Source organism: Rana temporaria, chromosome 5 (genome assembly GCF_905171775.1).
Source record: "Rana temporaria chromosome 5, aRanTem1.1, whole genome shotgun sequence".
NCBI lineage: Eukaryota > Metazoa > Chordata > Amphibia > Anura > Ranidae > Rana > Rana temporaria.
This window is the reverse complement of record NC_053493.1, coordinates 135,781,900-135,802,577: the sequence shown is the minus strand read 5'-3', so window position 1 is coordinate 135,802,577 and position 20,678 is coordinate 135,781,900. Positions and strand designations below refer to the sequence as shown.

At 40.2% G+C, this 20,678-nt stretch overlaps 1 protein-coding gene across 1 annotated transcript in view; it reads left to right on the top strand.

The window, feature by feature from the left end:
• Window positions 1–20,678, top strand: part of CNTNAP2 (contactin associated protein 2) — a 2,128,298-nt gene that overhangs the window by 678,690 nt on the left and 1,428,930 nt on the right. Inside the window, exon 3 of the mRNA XM_040353157.1 lies at window positions 19,017–19,210. Coding sequence (XP_040209091.1) covers window positions 19,017–19,210 — 194 coding nt within the window. The remainder of the gene's footprint in view (window positions 1–19,016; window positions 19,211–20,678) is intronic.

Sequence of the window (20,678 nt, the reverse complement as noted above, 5' to 3'; positions counted from 1 at the left end):
CCTTTCACTGTGTGCATCCACCAATTCATTGAAATTAGCAGTGAACTCTCCCATTTTGGATTGTGGCAAACTCTGTCCAAATCATAAATTTCAGCTTTAAAATGTCTCACCATGGTAAGCATATAAGTGTGAATAGAGCCCTGCAGGGACAACATGTCCTTAAATGTGGTGTCTGGTACTGGTTTATTAGTTGTGAGTACTAATGCTATGCAGCTCTAGTATGAGAAGGTATGCAGCTCTGTGTCCCCTGGGAAAAGTGTTTGTGGCAAGTTCACTTTGGTTTGAGACTGTCATCTGGATTTAGTCTGGGTCAGGATTTAGTTACTGTAGATTTGGAGAAAGCCTGTGAACTCGATCCAGCTCTTGCTGTAGTGCTCTGATGTCCTGTCTGCTTGTATGTAAGGAATGTCTGCGGGTGCCATCTTGGTTGAATGGCTAGGCTGGCGATAGGAAGAATTCTGTTTGTTTGTGTGGTGCAGCCCTCTTTTTGCTGCTCTTGGACATCCCCCTTGCTGTGCTGAGCTAATTTGGGTAAAAATGCTGGAATTAAGTATGTTTTACCCTCACTGTAAGCCCTATAGTGCCGCTGAGTTTGGAAGTTGGGTTAGTGTGCAGCCATCCAGGGCAGCTTCTGGCCACGCCACCCTCCTCACTTTCAATGATAGGGAGAAACAGTAAAAAGAGAGAAAACTAATTTCTCAAACAGGGGCACTTTGATGAAATAATGCATTCCTTTTTTAAGAACATTTTTTGGTGAATTTAAAAAACATTTTTGAAAAATGCTATGAGGTATTTTACTGCTGACCTTAAATCTGTAGACACCGCTTCCTGAAAGGAGCCTACTGAACTTTAAAAACAATAGACTTTTTATAGCAAAGGAGCTAAGGAGATTTGAAAACATGTGAAAAAATAAAAGCCTAAAGCTCCACTTGCTGGCTGAATAGAATATTACAAAAAATCCATAATGCAATATGTCATATGTATCTGACAGATTATTAGGTCCTGGTGATAATGAGTAAACAAAGAAAGGAAATATGTTTAAAGTATTTTACTTTATATTTAAAGAAAAAATAAATATTTTCTCGCTACACCTCCAGTTCTCCTTAGATCTTTTTTTAGGGGCAATAGATTTAGGTGTAGGATGAGAGAATAGATTGGGATAATTTAAATTAGGTTTAATGAAGTGGGGGCATTGGAAGCAACTTACACTAATTAAAATGATAGCTTGGGGTTAAATGAATTAGTGCATTACATCCTAATTGTTATTTGATTCCAATTTTGTTCCTTAACAGTTAATTAATTAACTTAATAGATCAAATTGCATATTTTTTAATGTATGTGATTGACTGACACTTTGCTATATATGTTACTTAATGTAATTAATGTTTTAGGTTTGGAATGATTTAATAGAATATTTTATTTTTAATAAACTGAAAACACTGCACTTAATTCATTAGGGTTGATCTACTAAAAATGAAAAGTACACAATTAGGTGCAGCTCAACAGTTTCCGTTTTTTTCGGCAAAGCTTAATTGAACAAGCTGAAGTTAGAAGCTGATTAGCTACCATGCACAACTGCACCAGATTTTTCACTCACCAGTTTTAGTTAATCAACCCCATTGCATGCTTAGAAAACTGTCACACAGTTACTTGTTGAGTAAATAGCTAAAGTGGTTGTAAACCCCTGAAATGTAAAATAAACAAAGCATATCTTGCCATATAGTGCATCGTTTTTTTTTTTCATTTCTGATATCCACATGAGTCAGTTCTGACCATCTATACTGACACAAGGGATTCCTGGGAGATGGCTGTGCATGTTTCCCTATGAGATTGTGTAGAAAGGGGTGTGTAGATTGTGTAGAAAGAGGTGTGTACTTTCCATCTTGCTCCCTAGTCTATGCTGTGCAGTTTGTGACATCACATTTCCATTCTCACCTTCTGTAGATGAGAAATGCTGTGTAAATTCTGCACTTGGAATGCCTGTAGAGGAGATATGTCTGTGGAGAAATGGGTACAACTTATGTAGAAGGATATGTTTCCTCTTTGTGTATCGTCTGAGACTAGTCACTTCAAAAACAATTAAAATATTTTCTATGAAGGTATCAGGGGCATGAATGGGTTAAAGGAAATCTGTAACTTTTGGCTTCTAACCTGTGATGGAAACTAGAAATGGCTAATAGTGCGCTGTTCCTTTTAAATAGTGAACTGATGTGATAATGACCAAAATAAAGTGAATAAACAAGATATCTACCTAAGTGTTCAAACATAAAGCATGTGTGTGTGTGTGTGTGTGTGTGTGTGTAAACAACTTAATGATGCAAATAACAGATGTGATAACAAATGCAGTATTCAAGAAAATTTGGTAAGTTTAAAAAGTTCAAGTCCATAAGAAAATTCATACACTTAATAAAGAGTGTGACAAGTGAAAATAGTATTCAACTCAGTGGCTACTGGTGTTCAAGAAAAACAGCAAAGTGTTCCATCCACAAGAAAAGAGAGTAGCCTCTTACCAGATCTGATGGATCCCTATTACCCAGATCAAGGAAGCTTATGCCAGAATTTATCAAGATTTCAAACAGCTTGTCTTGATACACTTGCAGGGATGAGCTCCATGTATGGAGTTTTCATATATGAAAGGTGAGAAGCCTCATAGTGTAAGTAAGCCAATTTTATTTTAAAAAATATATAGATGAAGTTACATAAATTCCAGCTTAAAAAAAATACATAAAGCTTAAAAAGGGTTAAAAATTTACATAAAAAAGGTTAAAAAATACATAAAAAAGGTTAAAAAATTACATAATGATTAAAAAAAAATCTGAACTGGTATCAGCCTCTTGCAGTTGTACCGCAGGGCTAGAATGTGATAGAAAGAGGCAGCACAAGGAACTAATCAGTTTATATGTTGACAAGAAGTATGCAGATAGGAAGAGAGTGACAGAGAAATGTGCTCATCACTCTGCTGCTTCTCCTTTCTCTGTCAAATCAGAGGCTGGGATGTGTCCACAATGACACAGGGCTCAGATAAAGTGGGTTAAATGTTGCTTGGATGATGCTGACCATTAGACTGGGGACAGTATGTGTCAGAACAGTACAGAAAAGTACCGTGGGAGAAAGCTGTGGTTTAAAACCTACTTTCTTTTTATCTTTTAATGGTCTATTTATAGTTATCTTGTCATTTTAACACCTTGCTTACTGGGCACATATACCCCCCTCCTGCCCAGGCGAAATTTCAGCTTCCGGCACTGCGTCACTTTAACTGACAATTGCGCGGTTGTGCGACGTGGCTCCCAAACAAAATTGACATTCTTTTTTCCCCACAAATAGAGCTTTCTTTTTGTGGTTATTGATCACCTTTGCGGTTTTTATTTTTTGCGCTATAAACAAAAAAAGAGCGACAATTTTGAAAAAAAACACAATATTTTTTACTTTTTGCTATAATAAATATACCAATTAAAAAAAAATATCAGTTTAGGCCGATACGTATTCTTCTACATATTTTTGGTAAAAAAAAAAAAATCGCAATAAGCGACTGGTTTGCGCAAAAGTTATAGCACCTACAAAATAGGGGACATAATTATTATTATTATTATTTTACTAGTAATGGCGGCGATCTGCAATTTTTATTGCGGACACATCGGACACGTTTGACACATTTTTGGGACCATTCACATTTATACAGCGATCGGTGCTATAAATATGCACTAATTACTGTATAAATGTGACTGGCAGGGAAGGGGTTAACACTAGGGGGCGAGGAAGGGGTTAAATGTGTACCCTGTTAGCGTTGGGGGGAGGTGACTGATTGGGGGAGGTGACCGATCTGTGTCCCTATGTATAGGGGCCCAGCATCAGTCTCCTCTCTCCCTGACAGGACGTGGATCTGTGTGTTTACACACACAGATCCACGTCCTTGTCTGTGTAACCGCCGATCGCGCATCGGCACGCGCATCAGCATCTCAGTGATGCGGCGGGCGCACGCTCGCGCGCCCCCCAGTGGCTAAAGATGTTCTCCCGGCAATTGAGAGCCACCTTGTGGCCGTCTTTAGGCAATAGGCTGGATGCCTAGTGGTTAAGATGGAGTTCTGCTTTATCCCCAGAAAATGAAAATAGTTATTTGTAAAACCAGTTTGTGTGCTTATTACCAAAGTATGGATTTACATCTAGCCTTACATTGTAGGGAAGGAGCCATTTAAATCACTACACATGTCTCGAGTATTACAAATAAAATCTACTTAAAGCTGAACTCCAGGCAAACAGACAAGTACACAAATAAAATACATACCTTATACAACAGTTGTTTTACTGTCAAAGTAATAGTATTTCTGTCTATCCAGGCCTAAAATATACAGAGCTCTGCCACACAGCACAACCCTGTCATGCAGGGCAAGAGACCTGACTTGTCTTTGCTGCTGATCTGTATCACTTAAAGGTCTTATCTCCTCTCTCACCCTGTGACTGGGCAGTGAAAATTGAAGGAGCAGATTGATTAGCTCATCTTTCTGTCACTTCTCTCTCCTTCTTTTAAAATGCATCTTACACTGCAGAACACCTAATAGCTCCTTGTTTTTGCTTTTTCCCCAGTCTGAGTTCTTCTGTACACAGACTGATATAAAGGCTGATACCACACCAAATACAGGTACAAACACTGCTTGCATTTAAAGAAAATTAGAAAATTAAATGTAGGGGTATGGAAATGAATAACGAACTGCATTAACCTGTATTGTCTATACCAGGAGTAGGCAACCTTAAAGAGATGGAGATCTAATTGAACAACTCTTATGAAGTCAAAGATCATTGCCCCCCCCCCCCACCCTCCCAAAACTAAAAACTAAAAAAAAAAAAAAAAAATTAAGCAGACCTTTTTTTTTGTTATAAAATATTTTTACTCAGAACTAAAATAAAATAATTATTACAAGAGAGTGCAGGCATTAGGAATGCGTTATGCAGAGACTGCAGGATTCATCAGTGCATTAGGATCAGAATATAGTGATCATGAATGCGTTGCGCTCCGAATGCAGGGTTAAGGAGTGCATTGTGCTCAGAATGCATGGTAAGTAAGGGCCAGATTCACAAAAGGGATACGCCGGCGTATCTGCTGATACGCCGGCGTATCTGCTGATATGCCGGCGTATCTGCTGATACGCCGTCGTATCCCTGTTTCTATCTATGTGACTGATTCATAGAATCAGTTACGCATAGATATCCCTAAGATCCGACAGGTGTAATAGTTTTACACTGTCGGATCTTAGGATGCAGTACCGCGGCCGCCGCTGGGGGGATTTTGCGTCGTAAACCAGCGTCGGGTATGCAAATTAGCAGTTAGGGCGATCCACAAAATGTTTTCCCGTTGTTACGTCGCCGCAAGTGTTAGTTTGCTGTCGCAAAGATAGGGTACCTTTTACAAAGTGTAAACTTAGTACACCATGTAAAAGTATACCCGTCTTTCCCGCGTCGCTTTCGATTTTTATTTTTTATTTTTCCCGGCGCAAGTCTTTTTTACCCGTCACGATTCACAAAACGTTGGCGCGTCGTAACTTCGCGCAAAGCACATCGGGACATTTGCGACGGGAGCATGCGTAGTACGTCTGGCGCGGGAGCGCGCCTAATTTAAATGGGACTCGCCCCATTCGATTGGGCCCGCCTTGCGCCGGACGGATTTAGGATACACCGCCGCAAATTTCCAGGTAAGTGCTTTGTGGATCGGGCACTTAGCCAGAAAATTTGCGGCAGTGTAACCTAAATCGGTTACGTTACGCTGTGCCGCCTGGCTGTGAATCTGGCCCTAAGTTACACTCAGAATGTAGGGTTAGGGAATGCGTTGCACTCAGAATGCAGGGTTAAGGAGTGCAATATGCTCAGGATGCTGGGTTCATGAGTGTGTTACGCGCGGGTTAAGGAGTGTGTTGCACTCAGAATGCAGGGTTAAAGAGTGCGTTGCCCTCAGGATGCAGGGTTAAGGAGTGCAATGTGCTCAGAATGCAGGGTTAAGGAGTGTGTTGTGCACAGAATGCAAGTTTAAGGAGTGTGCTGCGCACAGAATGCAGGGATCATGGGTGCGTTTTATGCTCAGAATGCAGGGATCAGAAATGCATTTTACGTTCAGAATACAGGGATCAGGAGTGCATTTTACTCTCAGAATTCAGGGATTAGGAGTGAATTGCACTCAGAATGCAGGGTTATAGGGCCTAATCCTCAAAATCCCGGCGCAACGTAACTTTTTCCATTTAAGTTACACCGCCGCAAAAATCTCTAACTAATTGCCCGATCCACAAAGCACTTACCTAGAAATTTTGAGCGGTGTAACTAAAATCGGGCCGGCGCAAGGCGTTCCTCTTCTCCAGGGGGCGATTCCCATTTAAATGAGGCGCGCTCCCGCGCCGGCCGTACTGCGCATGCTCGTGACGTCATTTTCCCGACGTGCATAGCGCGAAATTACGTTACGTCGGGCTTTGTGGATTGCGACGGGACAATAAAGTTGCGTCGGGAAAAAAAAAAAGATACGGCGCCAAAAAATTTTTTTTTCATTTTAAAAAAATTGCGTCGCAAGCAAGAAAGGTCTGTTTTTACAAGGTGTAAACAGTTTACACCTTGTAAAAGGAGCCCTAATTTTGAGTTTGCAAAATAAAACTTACAGAGAAAAAACGAAGCTGAAAAGCTTTGTGGATCTCCGTAAGTCCTAATTTGCATACCCGAGGCGGCATTTCGACGCGAAATGCCCCCAGCGGCGGATGCGGTACTGCATCCTAAGATCCGACAGTGTAATTCAATTACACATGTCGGATCTTCGTCCTAACTATGGGAAACTGATTCTGTGGATCAGTTCCATAGTTAGGACCAGGGATACGACGGAGTAACATCAGTTACTCCGTCGTATCTCTTTTGTGGATTTGGCCCATAGAGTGCGCTTTATGCTCAGAATGCAGGGATCAGGGGTGCATTTTACCCTCAGAATGCAAGGATCAGGAGTGCGTTGCGCTCAGAATTCAGAGTGAAGGAGTGTATTAGGCTCAGAATGCAGTGTTCAGGGGGGGTGACGTCAAGGGTGGTAGAGGACACTGCTATGGAGGTGACCCTGCCCATAACAGTGTCCCCTGCCTCTTCACATCAACTCCCTCCCACACATACACACACACGCACACACACACACACACACACACAGTGGTGTCCTCTGCCCCCCTTTCCCCAATAGCAGTAACCTCTAGTCCCCCTTCCCTCCCATAGCAGTGTCTTACCTTTTTCCACAATAGAGACCGGGATGCAGCACAGTTCTGGACAGAGGCCGGGAGTTGGCAGAGTTAATTATCATAGTAGCAAGCTGGGGATTGGCTGCTTAGGACCAGGTGCTAGCAACCAATCACCAGCAGTTTAACTTAAAAAAGTTAATTTGTCCGGCTCCTCCCCTGCCCTTAGTCCTGAGCTGTGCTTCCTCCTGGTCTCTGCTGTTCACTAATGACAACCGTGGAGGAGGCTGGGGGCCGGAGTGCTGAAAGAGGCACTTAGAAGGCAGGGGTCAGTGGCACAGGTACACTGATAAGCTGTGCTGTTGGTTGCAGTGACAGGTAAACTGATAGGCTACACTGATGGATACGGTGACAGGTACAATGATGGGTGGCACTAACAGGTACACTGATGGCTGCTGTGACAGGCTGTACACGTTATTCCAGGGCAATCAGCACAGTATACAGGCGGCAGTGGCGGCCCGTCCATAGGGGGCGCCCGGGCGCCGCCCCCCCTCCCCAGTCAGAAGAAAAAAAAAAAAAAAAAAAAAAAAAATTATTTAAACCTGTGCCTTTAAAAAAAAAAAAAATCCTAAAAAGGTCCTTATGTGCACTGTGTCCGCGCGCCGGGCGCCGGGGACAGTGCGGTAGGAGTAGCGCCACGTCTGTGCAATCACGGGATTGCAGACGTGGCGCTACATTGGCAGCCAAAATATGCCATTGTGGCGCTTCCCAGCGCGCCATATGCTTCCGGCGCGATTGACAGTAGTATTGTCATTGGCGGGCGGGTGCATACACTTTCTATGTGCACCCGCCCGTCTCTGTGCTAGTTCCGACGTCACTGGACAAACAGGAAGTGACGTCGGCACTATCCAGCTCAGTGCGCCCGTTCGTGGAACAGGTAAGCTGCATTCCATGTCTTCCCCTCACCCCAGTTTGTACTGTTCTGTGCTTCGGCGGCAGCAGCAACAGCATCGGCGGCCGGCACACCCCCCCACCCGCTTATTGAGACTTCAACATGCCGTCAGGAAGCACCACCCCCCCCTCCCGCTGGTTGAAAACTTTTTTTAAATGTCTGCCGTCAGGAAGCACCCCCTATTATTGTTTTTTTTTAAAATGCACATTCACTGCCTGATCCCCACCCATCCACCTCGGAGCCTTTTATTGTAGTTAGACTGCTGGGACTTTTAGTTCTCCATCTTCTCCTGGGGCTAATGGAGAAGATGGAGATTGGAGAACTACAAGTCCCAGCAGGTTATACATACAATAAGGCTCTGAGGTGGATGGCATGCACCTGAGCCCAGGAGAAGATGGGGAACTACAAGTCCCAGCAGGTTATAATATAAGGCTCCTAGGTGGATGGGTGTCTTATATTATAACCTGCTGGGACTTGTAGTTCCCCATCTTCTCCTGGGCTCAGGTGCATGCCATCCACACCCATCCACCTCAGAGCCTTATTGTATGTATAACCTGCTGGGACTTGTAGTTCATCTTCTCCTGGGGCTCAGGTGCATGCGATCCACCATCTATGGGACTACAAGTCCCAGCAGTGAGAAAAACTGGACAAAGATGGTGGATTGCATGCACCTGAGCCCCAGGAGACGATGGAGAACTACAAGTCCCAGCAGGTTATAATATAAAGCTCCGAGGTGGATGGATGACTGGACAGTGACACAGTGGGGACAATTGGCACAGCGGCATGAATGGGCACAGTGGTGACAATTGGCACAGTGGCTGCGTTTGGCATGGCACAGTGGTGACAATTGATGGCACAGTGACCACAATTGATGGCATGGAACAGTGGCTGCATTTGATGGCATAGCACAGTGGCTGCAATTCATGGCATGGCACAGTGGTGACAATTGATGGCACAGTGACCACAATTGATGGCATGGAACAGTGGCTGCATTTGATGGCATGGCACAGTGGCTGCATTTCATGGCATGGCACAGTGGTGACAATTGATGGCACAGTGACCACAATTGATGGCATGGCACAGTGGCTGCATTTGATGGCATGGCACAGTGGTGATAATTGATGGCACAGTGGCTGCATTTGATGGCATGGTACAGTGGTGACAATTGATGGCACAGTGGCTGCGTTTGATGGCATGGTACAGTGGTGACAATTGATGGCACAGTGGCTGCGTTTGATGACATGGCACAGTGGCTGCGTTTGATGGCATGGCACAGTGGTGCGAATTTTTTTTTTCTTTGTTTGCGCCCCCCCAAAATTTTTGAGCACCAGCCGCCACTGACAGGCGGTAAATGTGGTAACTCACTGTTCCCGGGTTCTCCTCCTCACACAACATTGGTGTGTGAGGAGAAGAATCCGGTAACAACGAGTTACTAGTTATTGTTTATAGTTGTGATTGGCTGTGATTGGACACAGCGATCATTTGGTAAAGCTCCTATGTCATTGGCTCATTACCCCAAAGGATGAAAGGCCTGCCCAGCCATCAAACTGCTATAGGCTGGGTGGGAACTGGTTTAAAACACATTCTGTTTTATGACTTTGCCAATTGCTATAAAATAAATTATTGGACAAGCAAGCAAATAATTCAAAATACAATGTATTGTATCTTTAACAAAAGAGAGGTTATATCCAGAAGTTTCATAGTTAAATGTGTGTACAAAAAAAGCCACGATAATAATTGAAAAAACCTTGAAAATATAATTCAATATTCTGCATGTCTAAAACTCAGTCCTTGTTTGTGTTATTTCCTTTAGCTACTTTTCTTTATTCCACTTTCTTTTGTTTGTTATCTCTAAGAAGCAGCATATTATTCATGTGGCAACTGTATCCTGCATAAATCTGTCATCAAAACTCGAAATTATTGACTAATTAATATTTAATATGACTGCATAGTGAGTTTTCAAGATGAAAAGTTCTGTTGAAGGTGTTTTTTAGAAGAAGGAAATAGGAAAAAACCTTTCAAACAGCATCAAACAGACACACAACAATACAACACTGTTGTGTCTTTATTGGAGTCCACATAGATCCTGGTAGAACCTTCTTCATAACAGACAAATCAATTTAGGTTACACATCTTATTGTCAAAGTGCACAAAGCAATCAAAGTCCCCCAAATTACAGCTTTTATTAGATGAAATAGAGAGAGGAGAATACCCATCGATCTTTAGCAAGTCTCAGTTGGAGCGCCAAATCCTGACATTTCTTGGTAACGATGACTGATATCTTTGTAAACTGCATTTTGTTGTTATGGTGCAATGCAATACATAATGGCTGTTTTGTCTCTGCACATACTTAATGATACAAATTACATTATTTTTGAAGATTTACTGATTTTTTTGTTTTTTGTTGCTTCTACTTCTGTAATGCTTTCCTTTACAAGGGAAACTGAAAAGAACCAAACACAGCAATGACCTAGAAGAAAGACAGCTCATTTTGAAAAATCAAGACTTTTGATTGGTTATATGTGCCCTAGGAAGTACAACGTATATTGGTGTCACCAATTATCTCACATGTGCCTGCAGCTTATGTAATCAGGCAATAGAGGGTATTTATCAAATGTATCATGTAGGGATAGAATTAATTCTGGTTGCCATGTGCAGTTTGTTCCAGGTGCTGTGATATATACACTATTCAATCATGGCTTGTTCTATGAATTTGTTTCTGAACATTACGATAGGCATGCAAAGCTAGTAGGAAGGCAAAACAGATGTAATACTGAGTCATGTTCAACCATGTTGAGCAAGATAGTTTTATATAATAGTGGTTATGTCTTAATGAATATGGCAGGAAAAAATGGAAACCACATTCACTTTGTATAAATGCAATATATATATATATATATATATATATATATATATTTATTTATTTATTAATATAGTATATATATACTGTACATACCCATGCAATGCAGTTGTGTAATCCTTTAAGATTAAAAACTAGGCAGATACAAACAGGACAGCTTGATGCATCATTAACACATTATAAATGTTTTTAAGCAAGCAGTGTAAGCATCCAGATTTGACTTAGAATTAACTACCTGCAGCCCCTTTACTGCAGAAGTCAAATTGGGAGAAGATGTAGCAGCAGACAATCAGTTCATGGGATGACAAACAGCATGCTGATAGGGAGAGAAAGCAGAGTGACAAAGAGATGAACTCATAGGTGTGCGCACATGGGGTGCCAGGTGTGCCTGGGCACACTCTAAGCACCCTGTACTATGCAGATTCCCCATGCTGCCTGGCTACAGAGTAAGGGACTGGGGAATCTCTGTCCTCTGTGCCTTTTCTCTGTCTCAAAAGTGAGACATCAGGGGTCTGTTTAGACAACCTGATATTTCACCAAAGCCCCCCAATGGGGCTCTTACAGTGGTTGTAAACCCATATAAAAAAAAAAACTGCACGACAAAGACATAATGAGCTAGTGTGCATCGCATACTAGTTTATTATGAAAAACGTACCTTAGATCAAAGCTGTTGCAGTGGTCCCCATACACCGCTGTGACTGACGACATGCCTCCCACAGTTATTTCCAGGTTTGCGGACTCCTGCGCTGTGATTGCCCTTAACCACGATGACATCACTCCTACGCATGAATGCGGGAGCCACTGGTCATGGAACAGGCCCTTAAGAAATGGCACAATCGAGCTGTTTCTTCAGTTTCTTCAGTGTGCATGCGCCGATGACGTTGGCGCAAGCGTATATGGTAAATATCTCCTAAATCGTGTAAGTTTAGACAATATTTACAGTACCTTTAGGTAAGCCTTGTTATAGGCTTACCTGTAGGTACAAGTGGTGTAACTGGGTTTACAACCACTTTAAAAAATATATATATATATATATATATATATATATATATATATATATATATATATATATATATATATATATATATATATATAAAATAAAAATAATAATAATATTGTAATATTGTAAACATTTATAAAAAAAAAACTATATTATAAAAAATAATCATTTATAAGTAGGATAGAAATAAACCACTGTCACCAATTTTTAACTTCTAACAAGCAGAGCCCTCTGATTCCTACTGTATTAACCACTTAAGACCCCGGACCAAAATGCAGCCAGGCCAGGTTTTGCGATTTGGCACTGCGTCGGTTTAACAGACAATTGCGCGGTCGTGCGTCGTGGCTCCCAAACAAAATTGGCGTCCTTTTTTCCCCACAAATAGAGCTTTCGTTTGGTGGTATTTGATCACCTCTGCGGTTTTTATTTTTTGCGCTATAAACACAAATAGAGTGACAATTTTGAAAAAAATGCAATATTTTTAACTTTTTGCTATAATAAATATCCCCCAAAAATATATAAAACATTTTTTTTCCTCAGTTTAGGCCGATACGTATTCTTCTACCAATTTTGGGGGAAAAAACGCAATAAGCGTTTATTGGTTGGTTTGCGCAAAATTTATAGCGTTTACAAAATAGGGGATAGTTTTGTTTCATTTTTATGAAAAAAATTATCATATTCATTGCAAAAAACAAATTCTTATGACAATGAACGTGTTTCAATATCACTCACCATTGGGCGGGATGATTGACTGTCTGTCTAGTCATACAGTATGAAAGGACATAGTGAGTATTGCATATGTAGCCTGCCAACTGTTCCTACGAGTAATTTAATACATCTCTTGTGTAATTACATCTCATTGGATTTGTGGTGCCAGGGTAATGTATTATGCAGTAATACTAAAGCCAAGTCCATTTATATGGAGATATACACCCTTATATTTATAAAGATAAGTGGATTAAGAAAGTCAGAGCGAAGATATGGGAGCAGGGAAACTACAAAGAGTATGATGGAAAGGCCCATGGTTTGCATAGCTTGCGGAGTGTAAGGTTTATCATTTGTACCCAAATGTATGTTCAGAGTGGGAGCTGGGTTGCTAGGGTGCCAAAGCTTTTCTAGTTGTAGTGTGTTAAGGATAGTTCATCAATAAGAATGGGTGTCAGCCACTTAATCCGTCATATTTTATGTTGTTACTGTGTTCAGTGTTTCTTTAAAGTGGAACCAGCATGTCCACATGCGTGTGAATTTAGATGGGTCATCCTGTGTGACTAGATGCAGTATCAAGGACCAATTGAACGCATAGACATCAATTGTAGAGATGATAATAATAATAACTTATTATCATTGAAGTTAAACTAGTAATTTGATAGAGAAAAGCCATATACCCAAAATTGTTCACATTAATAGCTTCATAAGGAGCTGGGTGAAGTACACAATGTTTTTTTGTCAAAGCTTAACCGCCTCAGCTCCGAAAGATTTTACCCCCTTCAAGACTGTTAGGGTTAAGTACGACCACGATGGGACCCCGTTGTTCCTCCTATCTCAGTACAGCGCCGGAGACCACTCTGAAGCATTAATTGCACACTGACCCGGATTCAAAGAGTGATCTAATAATATATCTTTATTCATGGCTTTATATAATATTTCTACAAGCGATAAGATAACTTAAAAGGTTAACCTGGTCATACATCCGGTGGAAGTGCTAATATGGTCTTAGCATCTCAGGGTACAACAACAAGGCTATGTGCAGACATATTTTCATAACAATACACTGAAATGCGTGCCTAATACAGAATCTTGTCTATAAACTCCAAAACAATGAGATAAGCCTTAAAGGTCAATAACAAGCTATGTTCTATAAACAAACGGTTACTTTAATCGGGTAAGAGAGGAATAATAATTAATAACTAAATTCTACACAAGATGGATACTTATTTCTAAAATGGAGTCACAATGGCTCATATCCTTTCAAAGACCAAGCCATTTTTTGTGATTCAGCCCTGTGTTAATTTAATTGGAAATTGTGCAGGCTTTAAGCAAAATTGTGTGTATCCATAAAAACAAATGTTTATGTCTTCTTTTTGGTTGGACTTGCCTTGACAGAGCTGACCTACCCAAACCCTTCAGATTATCATATAGTGTCGAAGTTACCTACAGGGCATTTACAATCTATTGTGGAAACTAGAAGCTTTTGCTTTCACACTCAAAAATGTGCACAAATGTTAGAAAATTAATTTGGTTATTTACGGAGGGAACAAATTTCACTGAGTATATACCACATGGTATGATCAACTGACGGAGAGAAAAATCTTGGTGAATTCCAGCAATTTATCTGAACATGCACTATTTATACTTTGTGTATTTACCTCAGAGAGAGAGAGAGGTCTAATTATTAATGGCTAACTGTTTTCCAATCATTATTTTATGTGCTTTTTTGCCAATTAAAAATTTTGCAAACATCGTAAGTATATATGTAATGTTTTGAAGTTTGCTGTTGAAAGTAAACTATATATAATGCAGGACTTCTTTGAGGTCCTTCGTTAAATTACATTGTGGGATTATGTAAAAATGGATCATGTGTTCTATTACTTGCCTTTGATATACTTTGCTTTATATATTCAAAAGATTAAGGCCACCCTCTGTGCAGTAACACTAGCAGGAAACCCTGAGAAAATTGCTTAAAGGTACTGTAACACAGGTCAGCAAGATACACAACATAGAAGAGATATTGGTAGGAGGTTAATCATTTAGTATTTATTATCTTTTGCATCATTGTGAAGAAGATGGTGGGTATTTGTATTGGTAAAGCTCTGAAAAAGTAAAGTAATTTTGGTAATATTAGCATTTTGTACACTGCTAAACGTCCAGACCAGGATAAACAAAACTTTTGAATTCTCGAGAGTTCTTTTTATCATTAGCATTCTTATCAGCTAAAACTGTTGATTGGTATTGGAAATTGAAAAGAAGACTATAGGTGTACAAACCAAACCAAACACTTATTTTATAGTATTTACAGGGCTAACTTGTGTAACTCAACAACATGTTGTTACCTGTTGGGAACTTTTTTGGAAATATAGGGGATGATTTACTAAAACCGGAGAGTCCAAAACCTGGTGCAGCTGAACATGGTAGCCAATCAGCTTCTAACTTCAGTTTTTTCATATAAACATTGACAATAAAACTTGTAAGCTGCTTGGTTTCTATGCAGAGCTGCACCAGATTTGGCCCTCTCCAGATTTAGTAAATCAACCCCATAGTCATTATTTTATACTGAAATAGGAGTAATCAAAATAAAGTGTACACTTTGGCTGGGGATCTGAATGGTTCCAGTTATAAATTGGCCATATCACAATTCTTTACTAGTATCTTCAGCAAAATTCACATCTGAAAACTTGTGTAACTCTAGATATTAAAAAAACTACAGATAAGTGCAAACGTAAAAAGGTAGGTTCTAGCCTTATGAAGTTAGGAAATGAATAAAAATAAATAATAATTCACACAAAAACATATTTTCATAAGTTAAGCTGAACATGTGCATATAAACAATAGCATCCACAGATCAATACATGTTGCCAATCACTGTATCCATAAAAAATAATAATTGGGTAACCATCTCTCCTTTAAATTCAATGTGCTCCACCACGTGCAAACTAATTATGCACTCACCAGACCAATGTGGCCAACAAAAGCAGCCTACAAATGCTCAAAATTAGATCCAGACTCCCCAGGGACCTTCAGCCAATTTTCTCCTGGAGTACACTGGTAGCTCTCATTTACTAAAAACAGACACTCACAAAGCCCAGAAAATAGAAGGTATATAGTTTAGTATGTTTATTAAACACCAATATATACAATTCGTATTGCATGCACTCACTCACAAAATAAAGTGTCCAGAAAGATACCAACATAAACAGCTCCCTCACAAAAGGATGAATCCCGCACATCCACCTGCAAACACAGAGCTGGCACGATTTCCACAGAAGTGACTCAAGAGTGATGTAAGTGGCTCAGCCTCAATGCATTTCCCACAACCATGTGTCATCATGGTACTCGCACTTAAAAAGGGGTAATTGCCTTAATAAGGTTAATAAGAGTTATGTAACCTGGGGTTGGCGCACCCCCATTCTTTATAATTTTATAATAATAACTTTATTAAACATGTGAGATGAACAGTGGGAATGAGCTGAACATACCTGTGCACGGCTTGTGAAGGATGCCAAATGTATGATGCTGAATCTGGACCCTATTAAAATAATTGCCAGCTAAATCTTTTAAATAAATGTCATTATTTAAAAGCTTGGTCAAAAAAGTGCACGGGGTCTGGGCACTGCCTCAAAAGACATGTACCAATGCGAAAATTTTTGGGAAACAGTGCCTTTAATACTGCTGAAAGTGTAGCGTTAAAAATCCACTATTCCTGTAAATAAAAAAAGCTTGCTTGGGGGTTTCCCTATACTTGCCTGTGATGTAGCAAATCTCTATCATTTAAACAAAGTAGTATAACAAAAGTGACATTTACATTATTTCAATTTGCCTAAAATGTTCCTTCATTTTGCATTTTATGCATTGGGGACCCCCTTAAACACATACAAGACCATCATAAAGGAAAATGTTTTCAGACCGAACTATAAGTTGTACAGTGCCTTGAAAAAGTATTCCTACCCCTTGAAATGTTGTCATGTCACAACCAAAATCGTAAATTTATTTTATTGGGATTTTATGTGATAGAGCAACACAAAGTGGCACATAAGTGTGAAGTGGAAGGAAAACGATAAATGGTTTTCCTAGTTTTTTACAAATCAATATGTGAAAAGTGTGGCATGCATTTGTATTCAGCCTCCTTTACTCTGAAACCCCTAACTAAACTCTAGTGGAACCAATTGCCTTCAGAAATCACCTAATTAGTAAATAGAGTCCACCTGTGTGTAATTTATTCTCAGTATAAACACAGCTGTTATGTGAAGCCCTCAGAGGTTTGTTAGAAAACCTTAGTGAGCAAATAACATCATGAAGGCCAAGGAACATACCAGACAGGTCACTGATGAAGTTGTGGAGAAGTTTAAAGCAAGCTTAGAATATAATAAAATATCCCAAGCCTTGAACATCTCATGGAGCACTGTTCAATTCATCATCTGAAAAAGGAAAGAGTATGGCATAACTGCAAACCTACCAATACATGTCCGTCCACCTAAACTGACAGGCTGGGCAAGGAGAGCATTCATCAGAGAAGCAGCCAAGATGCCCATGGTAACTCCGGAGGAGCTGCATAGATCCACAGCTCAGGTGGGAGAATCTGTCCACAGGACAACTATTAGTCGTGCACTCCACAAATCTGGCCTTTATGGAAGAGTGGCAATAAGAAAGCCATTGTTGAAAGAAAGCCATAAAAAGTTCCATTTGCATTTTGCGAGAAGCCATGTAGGGGACACGACAAACATGTGGAAGAAGGTGCTCTGCTCAGATGAGACCAAAATTGAACTTTTTGACCTAAAAGCAAAACGCTATGTGTGGCAGAAAACTAACACTGCACATCACCCTTAACACACAATCCCCACTGTGAAACATGGTGGTCGCAGCATCATGTTGTGGGGATACTTTTCTTTAGCACAGAAAGGGAAGCTGGTCAGAGCGGATGGGAAAATGGATGGAGCCAAATACAGGGCAATCTTAGAAGAAAACCTGTTGGAGTCTGCAAAAGACTTAAGACTGGAGTGGAGGTTCACCTTCCAGCAGAACAACAATCCTAAACATACAGCCAGAGCTACAATGGATTGTTTTAGATCAGGGGTCTCAAACTGGCGGCCCTCCAGCTGTTACGAGACTACAAGTCCCATCATGCCTCTGCCTGTGGGAGTCATGCTTGTAACTGTCAGCTTTGCAATTCCTCATGGGACTTGTAGTTTTGCAACAGCTGGAGGGCCACCAGTTTGAGACCCCTAGCTTAGATCAAAACATATTCATATGTTAGAATGGTCCAGTCAAAGTCCAGACCTAAATCCAAATGAAAGTCTGTGGCAGGACTTGAAAATTGCTGTTCACAGATGCTCTCCATCCAATCTAACAGAGCTTAAGCTATTTTGCAAAGAAGAATGGGCAAAAATGTCACTCTGTGAAAAGCTGATAGAGATATCCCCAAAACGACTTGCAGCTGTAATTGCAGTGAAAGGTGGTTCTACAAAGTATTAACTTGGGGGAGGGGGGCAGAATTCAAAAGCACACCACACTTTTCACATATTTTTTTGTAAAAAATATTGAAAACCATTTATCATTTTCCTTCCACGTCACAATTATGTGCCACTTTGTGTTGTTCTATCACATAAAATCCCAATAAAATACATTTATGTTTTTGATTGTAACATGACAAAATTTGGAACATTTCAAGGGGTATGGCTAATTATTCAAGGCACTGTAATTCCTGTTTTCTAACATTTTCTATTATTATTTTTTTGCTTATTTGGTTTGTGTGAAAGATAACAGCATACGCAACTGATGTGGCAGGGCACAGTTAGAAAATGGTATAGTGTTCTTAGGTCTTGAGAGCACCTTTCCTGCAGAATGGATAAAGCAAACCCAGAAGTGAGAATAGTGTATTCTATTCAAGCTAATGTTATTTTTTGTTATAAACATTACATTGTAAACTAACCTCTTCTGGTAGCTTTCTTTAGTATTTTTTTGTTTGTTGATGTTTCATTCTCCCGTTGATTTTGGTCACCAAGGAAAACAATGAGCTTGGAAACTGCTGAGTTCACTAAAAATCATTACTAACTGCCAAGCAGGTGGCCTTCTTAAGTAGCTATGGACACAAGAACACTTTAAAAATAATGTTTTATCAGTTAAATCATCAGCCTTGGAGAGAAATTCTGAAGCTTTAATCATCATAGGCGGTACACACTGGAACAACCTATTAATAACTAGAGGCAAATCATAATTGATGTTAACTATTTTTTTAAAGTGTCTTGATTCTCAGCATTTAAATAATTTAGATTGTCAGTTTTTGATATTTTATGCTTTCTAATTCAACAGGAGGTGGAGGTTGGTCACCGTTGGACAGTGACCATTATCAGTGGCTGCAGGTTGATTTTGGAAGCCGTAAGCAGATCCGCGCAATTGCTACTCAAGGGAGGTATAGCAGTTCTGATTGGATATCTCAATATCGGTTACTATATAGTGACACTGGAAGAAATTGGAAACCATATCATCAAGATGGGAACATATGGGTAAGTTGTATACATTTTCTGCTAATTATTATAGGTCTTATGCCACGTACACACAACCGTTATTCATGTCATGGAAAAAAACGACGTTGTTCTCGACGTGATTCCTTTCAAGCCTGCCTTACATACACACGATCGTGAAAAAAATGCTTGAGCAAAGCGCGGTGACGTACAACACGTACAATAACACGTACGACGGCATTCCATTCGGGGAAGTCCCATTCGAATGGCGCCACCCTTTGGGCTTCTTTTGCTGATTTTGTGTTAGTAAGAGTTTGATGAGAGATGATTTGCGCTTTTCAGTCTTCGTGATTTTCAGTCTGTTACAGCTTGGCGAATGTGTTATCTCCATTACGAACGCTAGTTTTACCAGAACGAGCGCTCCCGTCTCATAACTTGCTTCTGAGCATGCACGTTTTTCCCCCTCGTTACACACGACTTTTTTTCACGACGTAAAATAGAACAACGTGAAAAACGACGAGAAAAAATAGAGCAGGGTCTTAATTTTTAATGCCCATTTTTCTCGTCAAGAAAAATGCTCTGGAGCCTACACACGACCAATTTTAAAAATGTAATTTTTCTCGTCATGAAAAACGGTCGTGTGTACGCGGCATTACTGTGAAAGTAGCGATGTACAGAATACTATCCAAGAAAAATGTAGATGTTGATGATAAGCTTATGTGAATGACAGTGCACATCTCTTCTTCAGGCATAGTGTAGTAATACACAAAATTAGAGTAGCTTACTGTATATCCAGCAAATAAATCATTGTTGTAAGGAAACGTATGCTGGACAACATGTGTATCTTTTGTAAGATATTTCTCCATGGCTCCATGCTGGTACCACTGCAGCTACATGATATGGATATAGATATGGCCCCTGCCTTATTCTATTATGCAATAATTGGTACTTGAGTGGCTCATTGTGGGGGCTGAGAGCTGTCAAGTGTGTGGAATGCTGAAATGTATGCAAATGTCCATTTTTATTGATTGCCTAGAAAAATATGTGAGGTCTTATATCATAAGCAAAAGAATCAGACACTCTAAACTGGATTTACACGTTCCTAGTGCATTACTGCACCCATGATAAAATATGTTATGTTGCAAGTTAATATGCCTCACAGTTAAGTCTCGTACACACGATCAGTCCATCCGATAAGGACTGTTTGATGGACCGTTGTCTTCGGTTAACTGCGCCTACACACCATCGGTTAAAAAAACGATCGTTTTCGAACGGGGTGACGTAAAACACAACGACGTGCTGAAAAAAACGAAGTTCAATGCTTTCAAGCATGCGTTGATTTGATTCTGAGCATGCATGGATTTTTAACCGATGGTTGTGCCTACTAACGATCGTTTTTTTCCCATCGGTTAGGAATCCATCGGTTAAATTTAAAGCAAGTTGGCTTTTTTTTAACCGATGGTTAAATAACCTATGGGGCGCCCACACGATCGGTTTTGACCGATGAAAA